This window comes from Podarcis liolepis (genome assembly GCF_965112155.1).
Source record: "Podarcis liolepis genome assembly, chromosome: 1".
Classification (NCBI taxonomy): Eukaryota; Metazoa; Chordata; class Lepidosauria; order Squamata; family Lacertidae; genus Podarcis; species Podarcis liolepis.
The window spans coordinates 123404420-123422563 of record NC_139554.1 but is presented as its reverse complement, the minus strand read 5'-3'; the positions used below and the strand labels follow the sequence as shown (position 1 = coordinate 123422563).

General features: G+C 44.1%; 1 protein-coding gene across 1 annotated transcript in view; it reads left to right on the top strand.

Annotated features, from left to right (window-relative positions):
* Positions 1-18144, top strand: part of DNAH7 (dynein axonemal heavy chain 7) — a 155582-nt gene that overhangs the window by 50426 nt on the left and 87012 nt on the right. The window contains exons 21-28 of the mRNA XM_083467323.1: positions 3711-3851; positions 7297-7509; positions 9177-9286; positions 12610-12778; positions 13045-13147; positions 13240-13367; positions 14828-15040; positions 17169-17267. Of these exons, the coding sequence (XP_083323449.1) occupies positions 3711-3851; positions 7297-7509; positions 9177-9286; positions 12610-12778; positions 13045-13147; positions 13240-13367; positions 14828-15040; positions 17169-17267 (1176 nt within the window). The remainder of the gene's footprint in view (positions 1-3710; positions 3852-7296; positions 7510-9176; positions 9287-12609; positions 12779-13044; positions 13148-13239; positions 13368-14827; positions 15041-17168; positions 17268-18144) is intronic.

Here is an 18144-nt window from a genome sequence, read left to right as displayed (position 1 = left end):
TTGGAATAGACCACAAGGGTCATCAAGTCCAACCCCCTGCCAAGCAGGAAACACCTTCAGAGCACTCCTGACATATGGTTGTCAAGCCTCTGCTTAAAGACCTCCAAAGAAGGAGACTCCACCGCACTCCTTGGCAGCAAATTCCACTGCCGAACAGCTCTTACTGTCAGGAAGTTCTTCCTAATGTTTAGGTGGAATCTTCTTTCTTGTAGTTTGGATCCATTGCTCCGTGTCCGCTTCTCTGGAGCAGCAGAAAACAACCTTTCTCCCTCCTCTATGTGACATCCTCTTATATATTTGAACATGGCTATCATATCACCCCTTAACCTCCTCTTCTCCAGGCTAAACATGCCCAGCTCCCTTAGCCGTTCCTCATAAGGCATCGTTTCCAGGCCTTTGACCATTTTGGTTGCCCTCCTCTGGACACGTTCCAGTTTGTCAGTGTCCTTCTTGAACTGTGGTGCCCAGAACTGGACACAGTACTCCAGGTGAGGTCTGACCAGAGCAGAATACAGTGGCACTATTACTTCCCTTGATCTAGATGCTATACTCCTATTGATGCAGCCCAGAATTGCATTGGCTTTTTTAGCTGCCGCGTCACACTGTTGGCTCATGTCAAGTTTGTGGTCAACCAAGACTCCTAGATCCTTTTCACATGTACTGCTCTCAAGCCAGGTGTCCCCCATCTTGTATTTGTGCCTCTCATTTTTTTTTTGCCCAAGTGCAATACTTTACATTTCTCCCTGTTAAAGTTCATCTTGTTTGTTTTGGCCCAGTTCTCTAATCTGTCAAGGTTGTTTTGAAGTGTGATCCTGTCCTCTGGGGTGTTAGCCACCCCTCCCAGTTTGGTGTCATCTGCAAATTTGATCAGGATGCCCTTGAGTCCATCATCCAAGTCATTGATAAAGATGTTGAATAAGACCGGGCCCAAGACAGAACCCTGTGGCACCCCACTAGTCACTCTTCTCCAGGATGAAGAGGAACCATTGATGAGCACCCTTTGGGTTCGGTCAGTCTCTTACATCTATAGCAGCTCACTCATTCCCTCTCTGTCTCTCACACAAAAGAGGCCTCTACTCTGTGGCTGTGGAGCATCTTGAAATCTTTCACCAACTCCCCAATCCCTCTGGGCTCTCATCCTGAGCGGTGTGAATCTTTGCCCACAAACACCTACAGCAGAAACATCCCTCATTTTTATAGTAGCAACGGAGCAAAAACAAACAAACACAGAAGGGAAAGAAAGTAGAACTAAACCATGGCTGGTGTTTCTGCCCTTTTCCTGGTCCTGACACGCTCCCCACAAGTAGGGCCATGCGATATCTGGTTTTCAATATCGTGATACAGTGATACCTCGGGTTAAGAACTTAATTCGTTCTGGAGGTCTGTTCTTAACCTGAAGCACCACTTTAGCTAATGGGGCCTCCTGCTGCTGCCGGAGCACGGTTTTTGTTCTGATCCTGAAGCAAAGTTCTTAACCCGAGGTAATATTTCTGGGTTAGCGGAGTCTGTAACCTGAAGCGTATGTAACCTGAGGTACCACTGTATATCACCAGCTGAACACTGTGATATACTGATACAGTCGCACCTTAGTTTTCGAACAGCCTAGTTCTCGAATATTTTGGCTCCCAAACGATCAAAACTCGGAAGTGAGCGTTCTGGTTTCTGAATGTTCTTTTGGAAGCCGAACGTCCGACAGGGCTTCCGCGGCTTCCGATTGGCTGCTGGAGCTTTGGTTTCCGAACGTTTTGGAAGTCGAATGGACTTCCAGGAACAGATTAAGTTTGAGAACTAAGGTACCATTGTATGTCTTTTGCTTGTCATAGAGTCATAGAATTGTAGAGTTGGAAGGGACCACGAGGGTCATTCGGTCCAACTCCCTTTTGCCCAAATGTTTTTCTGGAATCTTAGATCACAAATATTACAGACTGGTAATGGTGAACCCTTTCTGCTAGCAGAGGGGCTGAGTTCTGACTGACATTGGGGGAGAGGGCTCGTTGTGTGTGTGTGACGTCATTTGTGTGACGCCACGCACGTCGGGAGGAGTCTGTGTACCCTGCTGCTACTGCAGGGAGACCTGGCAGGACCCCTCAACATGGGGGGGGGGCGTGCTCAGCCCCATCTCTACATACTTGGGGGGGCTGAGATGTCCGCAGCCCCATAGAGTTGGTGCCTATGTCTGCTAATTATCTGGCCCAATAGCAGCAGCTGTTTTAAGTTTTTGAAAATGTGTACATGCGTGTGAATTGGACTGCTGCACTCAGAGAGGGCCTGATCCACACTGGAGTCTGTTGGTGTGATGTAGCAGAGGACTCAAGGAGCCCCTATGTTATGCTGGCTCAAGGCCTCTGTGGGCAATCAGGGATCCATAAACAGAGACTTCAGGAGGCCTCTTGGAAGAAATACGCAGTGCAAAATTTGCTCTATCCATTAAAGGAGAAGGGGAAGTTGTTCCGTCTGAATCAATGCATCCTGCTAGTATGTGATAATCAGAGTACAAGTGCTGTGCCTCCCCCTGACAAATTTACAGCCCAGTAGTATTTCCCATGAATTGGTTAACAGTGAAGGAAAAAACAAAACAAAAACTACGGTGCTAACGAAGTTTTATTGGAGCCGCAGCAAGAATAGCAAATGAAAGACAATTTCTGTGGGGTTTGCTGACAGCGTGCCACAGGATGAATACAGCCTGATTAAAAATGGTCAATTGGCAGCTTTCTTTTCTGAATCCGTTTTTGATGAAGCTCACTCCATTTGCTCTCTTGGTCTGTTTTCGGCATCTTTCGTGCATTCCTTTCCTATTGTAGTTTTTATAAGGCACTTTACTCCAATTCTCGTGGCTCAATGCTTAGACTGAAAAGCATCCTTGAACGTGCTAATCTTTAAACACGTGATTGCACTCCTTTTGTGTACAATCAAGGCTAGGAACAGGCTTCCAAACAATCCTTCCAGTGTACTTAGAGGTGGAAGTTGATTTGTTCCTCTCAGAGTGAAGGGAGAGCAATCTTCTTAAATTCAGGTGCTCAGAACCATGGGCAAGCTGCAAAGGGACGCCATGTTTGCATTTTGTACGACGTTGATCTGGCTCAGATGCTTGCTTGAGCTGAAGGGAGGAATGATGCAATTTAGGCATTGTCAGGGAACTGACATCAGAGCGAGAGGCGAAGGGGAGGCTCCCAGATTCTGCAGGCGAAGGACCCAGCACCAGGGGGAGAAGCAGCTCAGTAGAGGAGGAAGGAAATCAGCGCAACACCAGGGATAAAGGGGGGCAAATGGGGGAAGCGGAGGGAGAGCTCTGGGATTGTTCTCTGGACATCAGTGAGGAGAGCACAGGTCCTCCACTACCCACGCCCTCCCTGCGCAGAAGACTCCCGCGCAGTGAGAGGAGGAGGCGACTGGGAGTCAGACAGCTTCTATGCTGGAAAAGGTTTAAGAAACGCCCACAGACAGATTCTGCTAGTGACTGAGGCAGCCACACGGAGATGGGCTGTGCAGTCAGAACAGTTTAACCAAGGCAATAAAGCCTAGAAAGGCGGCAGTTTACGCACGAGTAACTCATACACCTTACAGGCATTATGGATTGCCAAGGTAATAACCCTGTGTGGCAGAGATTAGGCTGCGAGAATTTTAGCACTGCTTTCTTCCCTGTAGTTGTAAATCTGGGCTTTCCTTTCATATCCACTTGGTTTTTCTCTGACACGTTTCCTTACCTCCAGGTGATTGGTTATGCGATAGAAGCCTACCCAAAATCTCTCCGTATAAACTGGGTAAGGGATTGGCCTGGACAAACAGTTCTGTGTGTATCTCAGACTTTCTGGACCTTGGAGGTCCAAACAGCTATTAAAAATGGCCAGCAGGTAAGCATATATTTTTGACCACATCATCTGGGAAAATGGGGCTCACCAGTCTGGGAAGGTAGCTTGTCTAGGAGAAGGAAAACTCCACTGCCTTGTGGGAAATAGGGATGCAGGAGAAATTCGCTTTGACTCGTATTTTAATGCAAGCCTACCTAATTCGCACTACCTACAGGAACTGAAAAGCAGCCCTCCCCCAAAATCCGCACTTCTCTGAATGTTAGAATGCAGCTCTTCTACCAAATAATGCTTACAGAAATGTGTAAATTAGGGGGACGCGTTCATAATAATTCAGCAGATAGCATACAAAATGCATTATGTTATGGGAAATTGCTTGCAAAGATGTGTATATCATTAGTCAAAATTTCATCTATACAGTTTATATTAGGAGAAACGTGATTAAAATTCCGATGAATTTTTGTGCAACGCTTCCCCCCCCCTTTCAAACAAAAATAATAATGCCAGAATGTGGTAAAAAAGGAAAAAGAAAAACCAAGAGAAATCCCCAGTGATCAATTTGTCTATTTCAGTACCAACAAAGCTGGCTCTCTCATTCCCAAACTGTTTTTACAGTAGCATGCAAATATGCAGTACTGAGGCATCAGGCATAAGCCTGCATTTTATTAATGTTTGATCAGGGCTTGTATATTAAAGAGAGAGCTTAAAGATTTTCAAATGTTTCATGCCAGGCAAGAAAACTAGCTGTTTAACACTGGCAATGTTTTCCTCCTAGACAAGGGGCCCCCTTGATTGATAGCAGAAAACAATTCTCAAAGTCGTAAAAGCTGAAATTACAGGCTGAGAACGGACACTGACCCTACATGTTACAGAAGATAACAAAGGCAGAGATAAATATAATTAGGAATGAGTAAATAGTAAAATAATACCAATGTGCCTCCCAGTAAAATGAGCCAGATCTTCTTTCCAAGGTTAAAGACCAAATGGAGAAGCATCTGGCTGGCAGAAAGAAAGCATTTTTGGGAAGTCTTTTTTTAAAGCTGTTTCTTTCTTAAACTGAGAGAGTTTAAGGGCAATAAATGTTGGGAAGATCTAATGGGAAAAGCAACTGGCTGGAGAAGGGGGGGAGTGTAAACAGGGGAAGAGGCTTTTTTCCTATTTTATTTTGAGGCTGTAAACTGTTCCTTCCTTGTTACTTTGAGGAAGTTTATCCTTCTAAAAAGCTATCTATGATAATGTATGAAATATGCTGGCTTAAATGTAATTATGCAAAGGATTTAAGAAATGCTAGATTCTTATTTCATATAGTTGTAAGAGTTGTATTTTATCCTGAAATTAAGTCAGCCACCAGCCTAGCCCTCCTGCCAGACAGGAAGACGCCATCCAAGCAGTCTTGATATATAAGTTGTCAGGCATTTGTTTAGAAACCTTCAAATGAAGGAGATCTTTCAATGTTGATGTGAAACTCAAGATCCTTGACATATGTTTAAGATAAAAATTTAAGATTAACCATTTGTTTTAGAAGGCAATAGGGCAAGGAGGGCAAGAGGTGAGCTGGTAATTAAGATTCCTTGTTGAGACACATGTAAGATATATTACTACTTATTTGTCATTTATAGATGTAACAATATATAGCTCTTTGTGTTCCATATAAGGACAGGAGGATATGGGTGTATCTTTTAGGATTGGTTATAGCAATCAGCCAATAGGAAATCCAACCAGGCTGATTGGACAGAGGCAGCCAAAGGAGGAGCAAAGGGGGCTGGATTAAGGGAATATAAGTGCTGGCCATAATGGCAGGAGGCCAGGCCAGAGCTTGGTAACCATATACCACTGTGCCTCTCATTTATTTGTCTGACAAATAAATAATTATTTAAATTTCTCTATTGCTGCGTTGAATATTTCATTCCAGCTAAGCGTTAACCACAAGCAGGGTGCTACAGTACTTCATTTTTAAAACTGCATCACCCTGAGATGGCGTTATGGATACAAAGCTCTGCCATTATCCTTCCCCCCCCCACCACCACAAGGAAGATGCTTGAACCTGAGGGATAATAGAATTGTAGAGATGGAAGGGACACAAGGATGATCTAGTCCAGCTTCCTAGGATGTTTTGAAGTTGTTTTATACTTCAAGCACAAGGGGTTGAATCTCAGGGCCCTTGAATGGAGTTCTCTTAATGCAAAGGGGGCACTCAAAACAGAAGAGAGTGTGTGATTTTCTCCCTTACACACCATGCAAATAATAACTACTACTACTACTACTACTACTACTACTACTACTACTTTATTACTTATATCGCACCCATCTGGCCAGGCCTCCCCAGCCACTCTGGGCGGCTCCTAACAGAATATTAAAAACACGATAAAACATCAGACATTAAAAACTTCCCTAAACAGGGCTGCCTGGAAAGTCATATGTTTATTTACTTGACATCTGATGGGAGGGCATTCCACAGGGTGAGTGCCACTACTGAGAAGGCCTTCTGCCTGGTTCCCTGTAACCTCACTTTGCACAGGAAGGGAACCGCCAGAAGGCCCTTGGAGCTGAACAATGGGGTTGGAGATGCTCCTTCCGGTATACCAGACTGAGGTTGTTTAGGGCTTTAAAGGTGTGGGGGATTCCCTGGTCTTGAATGGGGTAACTGTGTCCCTGAAGGACCAAGGTGCGCAGCCTGGGAGTCATTTTGGACTCACAGCTGTCCATGGAGGCGCAGGTTAATTCTGTGTCCAGGGCGGCTGTCTACCAGCTCCACCTGGTACGCAGGCTAAGACCCTACCTGCCCGCGAACTGTCTAGCCAGAGTGGTGCATGCTCTAGTTATCTCACGCTTGGACTACTGCAACGCGCTCTACGTGGGGCTACCTTTGAAGGTGACCCGGAAACTGCAATTAATCCAGAATGCGGCAGCTAGACTGGTGACTCGGAGTGGCCGCCGGGACCATATAACACTGGTTCTGAGAGATCTGCATTGGCTCCCAGTACGTTTCCGAGCACGATTCAAAGTGTTGGTGCTGACCTTTAAAGCCCTAAACGGCCTCGGTCCTGTATACCTGAAGGAGCGTCTCCACCCCCATCGTTCAGCCCGGACACTGAAATCCAGCGCCGAGGGCCTTCTGGCGGTTCCCTCATTGCGAGAAGTGAGGCTACAGGGAACCAGACAGAGGGCCTTCTCGGTAGTGGCGCCCGCCCTGTGGAACACCCTCCCATCAGATGTCAAAGAGATAAATAATTCCCTGACATTCAGAAGACATCTTAAGGCAGCCCTGTTCAGGGAAGTTTTTAATATGTAATGCTGTACTGTTTTTAACACTGATTGGGAGCCGCCCAGAGTGGCTGGGGAAACTCAGCCAGATGGGCGGGGTATAAATAATAAATTATTATTATTATTATTATTATTATTATTATTATTATTATTATTGTCTTATACACAGAAAAATACGGTAATTTGTTTGCGTCTGATCCCTTCCCCCTCTCCAAACTTCTCCCAGGCCCTTGAAAAGTACCTGGAACAGTGCAACGGGCAGATTGATGGCATTGTCACACTGGTGCGAGGGACGTTATCAAAGCAGAATCGAGTAACTCTTGGCGCACTCGTCGTGCTCGATGTTCATGCTCGGGATGTTCTGGCAACTCTAGTAAGCAAACATGTCAATGACGAGACCGACTTCGAATGGCTGAGCCAGCTTAGGTACTACTGGGAGGTAAGTGAAGCCCTTAAATCACGTTAGGAGATGATTTCTGTTTGCGGTTTCCCAGTTTGGGCTAACATGCTGACGCAGAGTGATTAATGCATGAATACGAGAATTTTTTTGCTGGCGATAAAAGATATCTCTCGCTTGTCATCCTATAGACTTAGAGTTAAGATATACATATTCATATATGTCTTGTAATTAAAATTATTTTCCCCCATCACCTTGCACACCTGGTGAATTTGCAATAGGTGCACATATAAGTTTAGAAGTCCAGATTTTATATTACTATTTTTGAAAGGGGGCAAAAAAAAAGGAGTAGCGTATATACTTTTGAACTGAGTGGCCTTAATCTGATTTTGTCAGAATCGTAGAGTTTTGCGCCTGCATTCATTTCCTCAGCCAAGAGCCAAGCAGATTTGAACTGGCTAAAAGCTAGCAGGACATGTACCGTATTTTTTGCACCATAACACTCACTTTTTTCCTCCTAGAAAGTAAGGGGAAATGTTTGTGCGTGTTATGGAGGGAATGCCTACGGGTGGTGGTGGGGGGATCTGCTGCAGTCGTGAGCAGAGGATACATGGTTCCCCTTCCTTCCCTCCTCCGTGGCTCACTTTGAAACAGCAAAGCGGGAGAAGAGCCGCTGAGTGGGGAGGAGAGAGGGACAGAGAGCCTGCTTGCTTTAAAGGAGCAAAGCGGGAGAGGAGAGGAGCAGCTTACATGAGTGTAAGCAGCTCCTGTCCGGTTGGTTCCTTTAAAGCAAGCAGGCTCTCTGTCCCTCTCTCCTCCCCACTCAGCTCGCTAAATAGCAGCAAAGTTTTTCAGCTCGCTAAGCCGGGGATGAGTGGGGAGGAGGGAGAAAAGCAGAGCCTGCTTGCTTTAAAGGAACAAAGTGGGAGAGGAGAGGAGCCTTCTCCCCTTTTACCCCTCTTCTTCATTATTAGTAGCATCCTTCTCCACCCACCCCACGCATGCTTCTTCTCCCCTTAAACCCCTCTTCTGCATTATTAGCAGCATCCTTCTCCTTGTCCCTTGAGTGCTTTTCCTTCCCTCCCCACTTAAAACGTGGTTACAAATCATGGATCCTCAGGATTTTTGCACTGGGTCACCCCAAATTCACCATCAGATCACATAACATGTCCATGGCTACATCTTGCACCAAAAAAATCACCCACCCACTGTTGCATGGGGCCGCAGTGGTGCAAAAACGTGGTTACAAAGCATGGATCCACATGGATCCTCAGGATTTTTGCATTGGGCTACTCCAAACTCACTGTCAGATCACATGTCTGTGGCCACAGCATGAAACACAAAAATCATACATCCACTGTTTCGTTTAGAATATTTTTTTTCTTGTTTTCCTCCTCTAAAAACTACATGCGTGTTATGGTCGGGTGCGTGTTATAGAGCGAAAAATACGGTATATAAGATATCCCATTTATTAGCACATGGTGCCCTATAACTGCGACTATCTTACTATAGTAATCAATCGCATTGGGTGGAATGCAATGTCCCGCTTTCCCTCTGTACAACCTGCTAGATCGAGCGATTCCCCCAATCTCCCCCCTCGTGAGCTACATTGGAGCCGATGAACTAGAAAGAAACTGTGGTCTGTATGTGATTTCTCCACCCTCCCCCTGTTTATTCCATGCATTTCATGGTTGTTGTTTTCCGCATAGGAAGGGCATCTACAAACAAAGATGATCAATGCCGGTTTGCGGTATGGATACGAATATCTCGGCAATACCCCTAGGCTGGTTATTACCCCACTTACGGATAGATGCTACAGGTAAAAAAACAGTTTGGGTAATATTTATTTATTCACTTACGTTTATTAATCTGCCGTTTTTCGGCCCTGATCCCTGGGCAGTTGAGAACAAAAATACCAACATACAGGTGAAACCCGGAAAATTAGAATGTCGTGGAAAAGTTCATTTATTTCAGTAATTCAACTTAAAAGGTGAAACTAATATATGAGATAGACTCATGACATGGCTCCCCAAATCAACACAGACTGTGGAAACTTCACATTGGACTTCAAGCATCTGGCATTGTGTGCCTCCCCATTCTTCCTCCAGACTCTGGGTCCTTGGTTTCCAAATGAGATGCAAAAGCTGCTCTCATCAGAAAAGAGATTTGGGGAGCCATGTCATCAGCTGGTGTTGGTCCACTGTGCTTGATTAAGTCCAGGGTCAACGCAGCCATCTACCAGGAGATTTTGGAGCACTTCATGCTTCCTCCTGCAGATGAGCTTTATGGGGGTGCTGATTTCATTTTCCAGCAGGACTTTGGCACCTACCCACATTGCCAAAAGTACCAAAACCTGGTTCAATGCCCATGGGATTATTGTGCTTGATTGGCTGGCAAACATGCCTGACCTGAACCCCATAGAGAATCAATGGGGCATTGCCAAGAGAAAGATGAGAGACATGAGACCGAGCAATGCAGAAGAGCTGAAGGCTGCTATTGAAGCATCCTGGTCTTCCATAACACCTCAGCAGTGCCACAGGCTGACAGCATCCATGCCATGCCGCATTGAGGCAGTAATTGATGCAAAAGGGGCCCAAACCAAGTACTGAGTACATGTGCATGCTTCTACTTCTCAGAGGTCCAATATTGCTCTATTTGCAGTCCTCGTTTTGCTGATTTCATTTATTATTCTAATTTTCTGAGATTGTTAATTTGGGGTTTTCATCAGCTGTACGCCATGATCATCACAATTATAACAAATAAAGGCTTGAGATATCTCGCTTTGCATGTCATGAGTAAATCTCATATATTAGTTTCAGCTTTTAAGTTGAATTACTGAAATAAATGAACTTTTCCATGACATTCTAATTTTCTGAGTTTCACCTGTATGTGCTGGACAAACAGCAGATGGGTGGGGGATATATAATAAAATTATCATAATCATCATCATCAAGCATTTGAACTTATTAAGTAAAATTTGCACCAGGTGCACCTTTGAGAGGAAGGTATTTCAGAGGTGTTGTTGTGCCACCACAGAGAAGGCCCTTTCTTGTAGCACTGCGATATGTGCTTCCTCTGATGGTAACCGCCCCCCCCCCCAAGAGACCACCCCTGTAAACCATAAAACAATGGCAGGTTTTAGGGAGAAAGGTGTTCCTGCAGGCATCTGGACCCCAAGTCTTTCATTTTCATTTTATTTATGCATTTCAGGTTTATACATTTCACTAATTTTACAATCATTTTAACATTTCCTATCATGACTTCCTTCCCCCTCTTTCTGTGGTTCCTTAAATTAATTTTTAATATCTTCTGCATATCCAAATTAACTTAATTTGCTCAATTATGCATCTACTTTAAATATATACTCTTATCAAACTGCAGGTTATTGCAATAATCCTTCCAGTGTTTTTTTTTATCTGTTTACAATTTATCTGTAAATATTCAATAAACCATTTCAGTTCTTTCATTAAAAAAATAAGTTTGTTATATTGATTTCTTACTCTTCCCGTAAGTTTCGCCATTTCTGCGTATTCCATAAGTTTTTGTATCCATTATTCCTTTGCTGGGACTTTTGCTTCTTTCCATTTTTGGGCGAGTAATATTCTTGCCGCTGTAGTAGTGTACATGGATAAGTTTCTATACAGTTTTTGGTAGTTCTGTCCCCAAGTCTTTCAGGGTTTTATATGTCAGTGTAGCCTTCTACACCCAAGCTTGAATTGAGAATGGAAGTGTATAGACAACCTGTTATGTACTGAAGTTCTCACCCTGTGCCAGCAGGGGGATACTGTAGATAGTTATGCAAATAAGGGATCGAAAGTGACGTTCAGTGATTGGATAGTTTTAGAAAATTGTTACAGTTACGTTGTACTGGAGCTCTATATAAACAGGCTGACTGAACCCTTCAGTTCAGTTCTGTTCTGGCCTGTGAATAAACAAGAGCTGTTTGAAGAATCGCTGTGTCGTCTGATATGTTCACCCACAACTTAACACAACCAGTTCAGCTTCTTCCGGACTGGTGTTATATGATGCCAACTGGCTGTGCTGCTCAACAGTGAGTCCAGGGTGGCCCCACTCAGAATGCCTTAGAGTAATTCAAACAGAAAGTTTACCAGAGCACAGATCAACGTGGCAAAGCTTTTTCTGCACTGGCCCAGGGTATATTTTGGCAAAATAGACATATATTCTGGCATAAATGTTTAGGAGCTGATATAAAAACCAGAAGTAATGTGTGGTTTTTCGGACCAAAGCTCACAATTTGAAAAAGAACTTCTACAAAACAAAAACTTTTATCTAAAATGCGCAATCTGTTATTAGATTGGGAAACAAAAGATGAGCTTGACAAAGCCTCTTATGACACATTGGGCAATAGATATAGGTTATAACATAGATTTCAATATTTGGGGGAAACTTTGGAAGAACAATCTGAAGTTTACAGCATGTTATTCTTTGAAGGGAAAGACCAGAGTCCTTTTTGTGGGGGATAGTTCAGGTGTCAAAAAAGGCTATTAATGTATGCCACTACTGTGGCCTGTGTTTTGTTAGACCCAAATTTAAAGAAAAACGGCAACTTAAAACTGATGGAATATGTGCAGCTTGCGGACAAAATTGTCCAGTAGCGCCTTAGTTGGTCTCTAAGGTACTACTGAACAAGTTGTTGGTGGTTTTTTTACTGCATCAGACCAACACGGCTACCTACCTGAATATAAAATAAGAGAACGAGAAAAACATTTAAAGAAGATTGGAAAATGTTTATTGAATATATGAGGGGAAACTGTGTACACTTGAAAATGTTGGCAGCATTAAGATAAATCCAACAGTGTAAACAAGTTTTGATGGATGTAATAATGGAATACTTAATGGTTTAGGTTATGTAAAATATGAAGGGATTTATGATATGCAAACTGAACCATGGAAAGAGAAGAAGGGAAGTCCTTGACATTTTAAGGTTGTTTAATGTCAAATACTAATTCTACAAATTCTAATACAAATGCTAATAGTAAGATAGAAAACCTAATAAAAATTACACACACACACACACACACACACACACACACACACAAAAAAAACACCTAGAAATAATGTGACAGACATTTCCGTAACTTGTGCCTTTTTCTTTTTAAATCCTCCTCCCTCTAATTTCAGAACTCTGTTTGGTGCCCTCCACCTTCACCTTGGCGGTGCCCCGGAAGGCCCTGCAGGAACTGGCAAAACCGAGACGACAAAGGACTTGGCAAAGGCTGTCGCTAAGCAATGTGTGGTTTTCAATTGCTCTGATGGACTGGATTACCTCGCTCTGGGGAAATTCTTTAAGGTGCAAATGGATATCGGCAAACATTTAGCATTAAGAACCAAAGCACTTTAACGGCAACGGCAGACATGCTCTCGTAGGAAGCATGGGTTTTTTGTACAAAGACATGTATTAGTGTTTGAACAAGTTCTAAAGAATCGGACGAGAATGAATGAAACACCTACTGCTTTCTTCCCAAGGGAGTTCCTCATTATTTTTTAAACTGAAAATAGATACGTACTGGACACGAACCATGAATCTTTTAAAATTTATTTTTTGTCCCTCTCTAGGGTTTGCTTTCCTGCGGCGCCTGGGCCTGCTTCGATGAATTTAACAGAATTGACTTGGAAGTACTTTCTGTTGTGGCTCAGCAAATTCTTACTATCCAGAGAGGTGCTCTTTTTTTGTTTCGTTATCTCTGCCGCGTTAAGATAAAACCCATTCCAGCCGCAATTAAAATGATGCCTATTTCCCTCTGTCCATAGGCATCAACTCTGGCTGTGACTTGCTGGTGTTTGAAGGCACTGAGCTGAAACTTAACCCCACATGTGCTGTCTTCATAACCATGAATCCCGGCTATGCTGGGCGATCCGAACTTCCGGACAACCTTAAGGTACCCAGTAGCAGTAGCACGAGCTAACTAGGTTCCAAGAAAACACCCTTCCAGAATAGACTTATGGTATGAATGCATCAGGTGCAACATATATCACATAATTTTGGACTGCCCTCTCTTTGATACTCTTCAGAGAGACCCACTGGCAACTCCTATGAACCTTAGATTATCTACTTGCAAAGAATTATAATCCGATATCTGCTGAGGAATGGTATTCCCGAAACTACTGAGATGGTCCCAGGATATTTATCCGAGATCTTTAAAGTCAAATTTAAAACTACTTAATGGTGGCTATTGTGGCTTTTATGTGTTTAGTATGTCTGGATTGGGTGGCGCTGTGGGTTAAAGCACAGAGCCTAGGACTTGCCGATTAGAAGGTTGGTGGTTCGAATCCCCGCGACGGGGTGAGCTCCCGTTGCTCGGTCCCTGCTCCTGCCAACCGAGCAGTTCGAAAGCACGTCAAAGTGCAAGTAGATAAATAGGTACCGCTCCAGCGGGAAGGTAAACAGCGTTTCCATGCACTGCTCTGGTTCGCCAGAAGGCTTTAGATACCTATTAGGTCAATAAAGGGGCAGCGGGTGGCACTGTGGTCTAAACCACTGAGCCTCTTAGGCTTGCCGATCAAAAGGTCAGCGGTTCAAATCCCCGCGACGGGGTGAGCTCCCGTTGCTCTGTCCCAGCTCCTGCCAAACTAGCCGTTCGAAAGCACACCAGTGCAAGTAGATAATTAGGTACCGCTCCGGCGGGAAGGTAAACAGCGTTTCTGTGCACTGCTCTGGTTTTGGTGTTCCATTGCGCCAGAATGGCTTAGTCATTCTGGCCACATGCCCCGGAAAAACTGTCTGCGGACAAACATCGGCTCTCTCAACCTATAAAACGAGATCAGCGCCACGACCCCAGAGTCATCTGCGACTGGACTTAACTGTCAGGGGTCCTTTACCTTTTTAGGTCCATAAATTACCATATAGCATATATTCAACACAAAAAACAGTGACAATTTGTTGTTGACAAAGGACAGCTGGACATATAAAGGGCCCCATTACTTTCAGTAGCTTAGGGCCTCATCAAACCTAAATCTGGCCCTGGCTGCCTGTTTGGGTTTTTGGTTTTTTTTTGAATGAATGGGAAATCAAGGCAAATGACAGAACAAATGACAGAAAATGATTCATATACTCCTGTAAACCCATCATATACCCCCAAAATAATAATCATAGGATATATGCCAGTGTGGTGCCCTCCAGGTATTTGAAAGCTTTCAGGACACACCCCCCCCCCCAGTTTTATTTAGTATCCCTTATTTTGGGGGACTGTTTTGACAGTAACTGTCTTTACCAATCTGGGGAATGGTTTGCATACTGATAATGAAATTTAGCCTTCCATCCCAGTCTGAAGCTGACCACCTGTCGAGGTACTGTGATAGAGCTCTGCAGTTAACCTGCCTGTCAATGCTTGCTTAATAGGCCCTGTTTCGAACTGTGGCAATGATGGTACCTGATTACGCCATGATTGCTGAAATTGTCCTGTACTCCTGTGGGTTTGTTACCGCTCGGCCTCTGTCGGTGAAAATTGTAGCTACCTATCGCCTGTGTTCGGAGCAGCTGTCTTCCCAGCACCACTATGATTACGGAATGAGAGCTGTGAAGTCGGTGCTCACGGCAGCTGGAAATCTGAAGGTAGGGAACCTGTGCCCCGTTTTCACAGTCTTGATTTAGAACCTGGTGTTTCGCTAGAAGCAAAATCTGTGCTTCTTACTTGAGCTGAATTGAGTATAGGGCCTTCTGTGTGTATGTGCTGCCACTGTTGCCCTGGGGCCCCACAGTTTTTTGTGTGGGGGGGCTCAGCTCCCACAAAGTGGGGCTCTGATACAACTTCTAGTTTTGTACCGGAAGTCAGGTTGGAGACGACATCCTTATTTGGTGCTTCATTTCTGATTTGCATTTACAGTGGTGTTATGTACTGAAGTTCTCACCCTGGGCCAGCAGGGGGATACTGTAGATAGTTCAGGTCCACATATGCAAATAAGGGATCAAAAGTGACGTTCAGTGATTGGATAGTTACAGAAAATGGTTACTGTTGCGTTCTAGTGGAGCTCTATATAAGCAGGCTGGCTGAACCCTTCAGTTCAGTTCTGTTCTGGCCTGTGAATAAACAAGAGCTGTTTGAAGAATTGCTGTGTTCACCCACAACTTAACAAGTGGTATCTTGGTTCTTGAACTTAATCCATTCCAGGAGTCCATTCGACTCCCGAAACCGTTTGAAAACCAAGGCATGGCTTCCGATTGGTTGCAGGAGCTTCCTGCACTCAAGCAGAAGCCGCGTCAGACATTCAGCTTTAAAAAAAAAGTTCACAAACCGGAATTCTTACTTCTGGGTTTGCGGCGTTTTGTTCAACAATTAAGCCATTCAGGAACCAAGGTACCACTGTATTTATTTGGGAGGTTTATAAACCACTTATGCAAACAGCTCTCTGAGTAGTGTACAATAATCTAAGCACTGCACAATTAAACCAGAGTTCTCTGTCATATTTTAATCACGGAAGTCTAGTGCAAGATAAGCTAAGGAGCCAGAATAATGACCCAGGAACAGATCCTGGAGGTGACTAAATCTTGGGCCAAAGTTTATCTAAACCTGGCCAGTGACTACTGATGTACATTTATTAGAACAATATGGGTCTGCAACAGATTGCTGCTTAGATATTTGCACATTCACTTGTGGATCGAGGGCCCGACCCCGCTATGTGAAATAAATACACAAGGACACGTGATATAAGGTTAATGGGCAAGAAAAGGCCACAACTTTATTGATTACAGCAGTGAAAAGGTATTGACTTAGGCATTGGATGACTATAGGTGGTGGGTTTATTAAACAGTAGGTGGAGCCTGTTGATGCTAATCCAACTATAGGCTCACCCCTGCTGTCACCGAGGGTTGTGCCAAGGCCTCCCGCCAAGCAGGCATCGGACGGAATACACGACCGCCAGATTCCTTTAACGGAATAACCCACGGTAGATAGCATAGGCGATGGCCACACCTAGCCCTTGACACAGCACAACCTACCCACCAATACCACAAAAGTTGTGACGATTGCTACGAGGTTGGCGAAAAAACCAAAAGGCCTAATGCCAAATGGAAAAATTCCTACCAGGCCCCCCAGCCAACCAGGGCGACCAACCTAAGGTCCATAGCAAGGCCAAAAACCTATACCCTGAGCTAAATGGGAGTGGAGGGTGGGTGACTCGCTGAGGGACGACGACGAATGAGGAGGAGGCGGAGCTGGCACCACAGCATTAAGCTGCTACACATGCCCCTGGAGGCACCTGGTTGGCCACCTCCGGTGGGCGTGAGCGCCAGCCAGGTAGGAGGGGAGGGGGCTAATGCCCCCTACCAGGGGCGGAGCTCGGTCTCCCGCCCACAACCACTCCCCTCTCTTCCAGGGAGGAGAGTCTTTGTTTTTCTCAATGAAAGCATGTTTATTTTTGATCCAGTTTGCCCATATCCTACCATGTAAGAAATCAGCAGGAGTTTTAATCCAAAACTCATAGTAACATTTCCCATTAGACCTTTAGATGTGAACTTTGTCTGGCAGCATAGTAAGATCAGAGTTTTGTGTTATAAAGATGCTCTGAAAGTTTAGATTGTTCACATGTGTCTGGAACGTGTCAGTTCCCCTAAAAACTGCAAATCAGGCACAGGTAGAGGAAACAGTGATAACGTGTAAAACATTGACATATATTTTATTTTATGTTATTGGTAAATTTGAAATGAAAATTTTAACTCAAATTAACTGTGTCCTTTTTTGCAGCTGAAGTATCCAGATGAAAATGAAGAAATTTTGCTGCTTAGATCCATTATAGATGTAAATTTGCCTAAGTTTTTATCCCATGATCTACCACTTTTTGACGTAAGGGTCTTTGATTACATTATTCAAGTTCAAGAGATAAGCGATAACTACCAAAACCTATACACGGATGAGATTTATGAGCGTATTGCAACCTGAAGCTATAGACAAATCTAGAAACGTAGGAAGACACCTTATAAGCAAGTCAGATTATTGATCCATCCAGCACACGATTGTCTACAATGACTGACAGTGGATCTCCAGGTTTTATTATGCTTATTGATTTTTAGGTATTTATATGCCGCTTAACATTCAGAATTTCCAAGTGGTGTAGAAATTGAGACAGGTCTCCCAGTCCTAGTTGGAGATTTTGGGGATTGGACCATCTACATGCAGAATTTATGCTCTACCTCTTTCCTCCAAATCTACAAGCACTATAGATTTCAGTAGCTGCAAAGAACAATACAGTTATTCCAATAATAATAATAATAATAATAATAATAATAATAATAATAATAATAATATGAAATAAATCCCCAAAAGCTGACAAGATAGCTGGTATAACTCCAGCTTTGGGAATGGGAACATCACACATGCAAGTGTCATCAGCTGTTTGCAGGCATCATGATTCTTTTCCATCTGCGTGCAAAAGTCCAGGATGCAGCTCTGAAGTAAACATTTTTGCTACAGTGGGGAAAATGTGGATGTTGACCACAAAAGCCATGAGCCCAAACATTCATGAATGGTAAGGTAAAGGTAAAGTGACCATTAGGTCCAGTCGTGGCCGACTCTGGGGTTGCGGCTCTCATTTCACTTTATTGGCTGAGGGAGCCGGCGTACAGCTTCCGGGTCCTGTGGCCAGCATGACTAAGCCGCTTCTGGCGAACCAGAGCAGCACACGGAAACGCCGTTTACATTCCCACCAGAGCGGTACCTATTT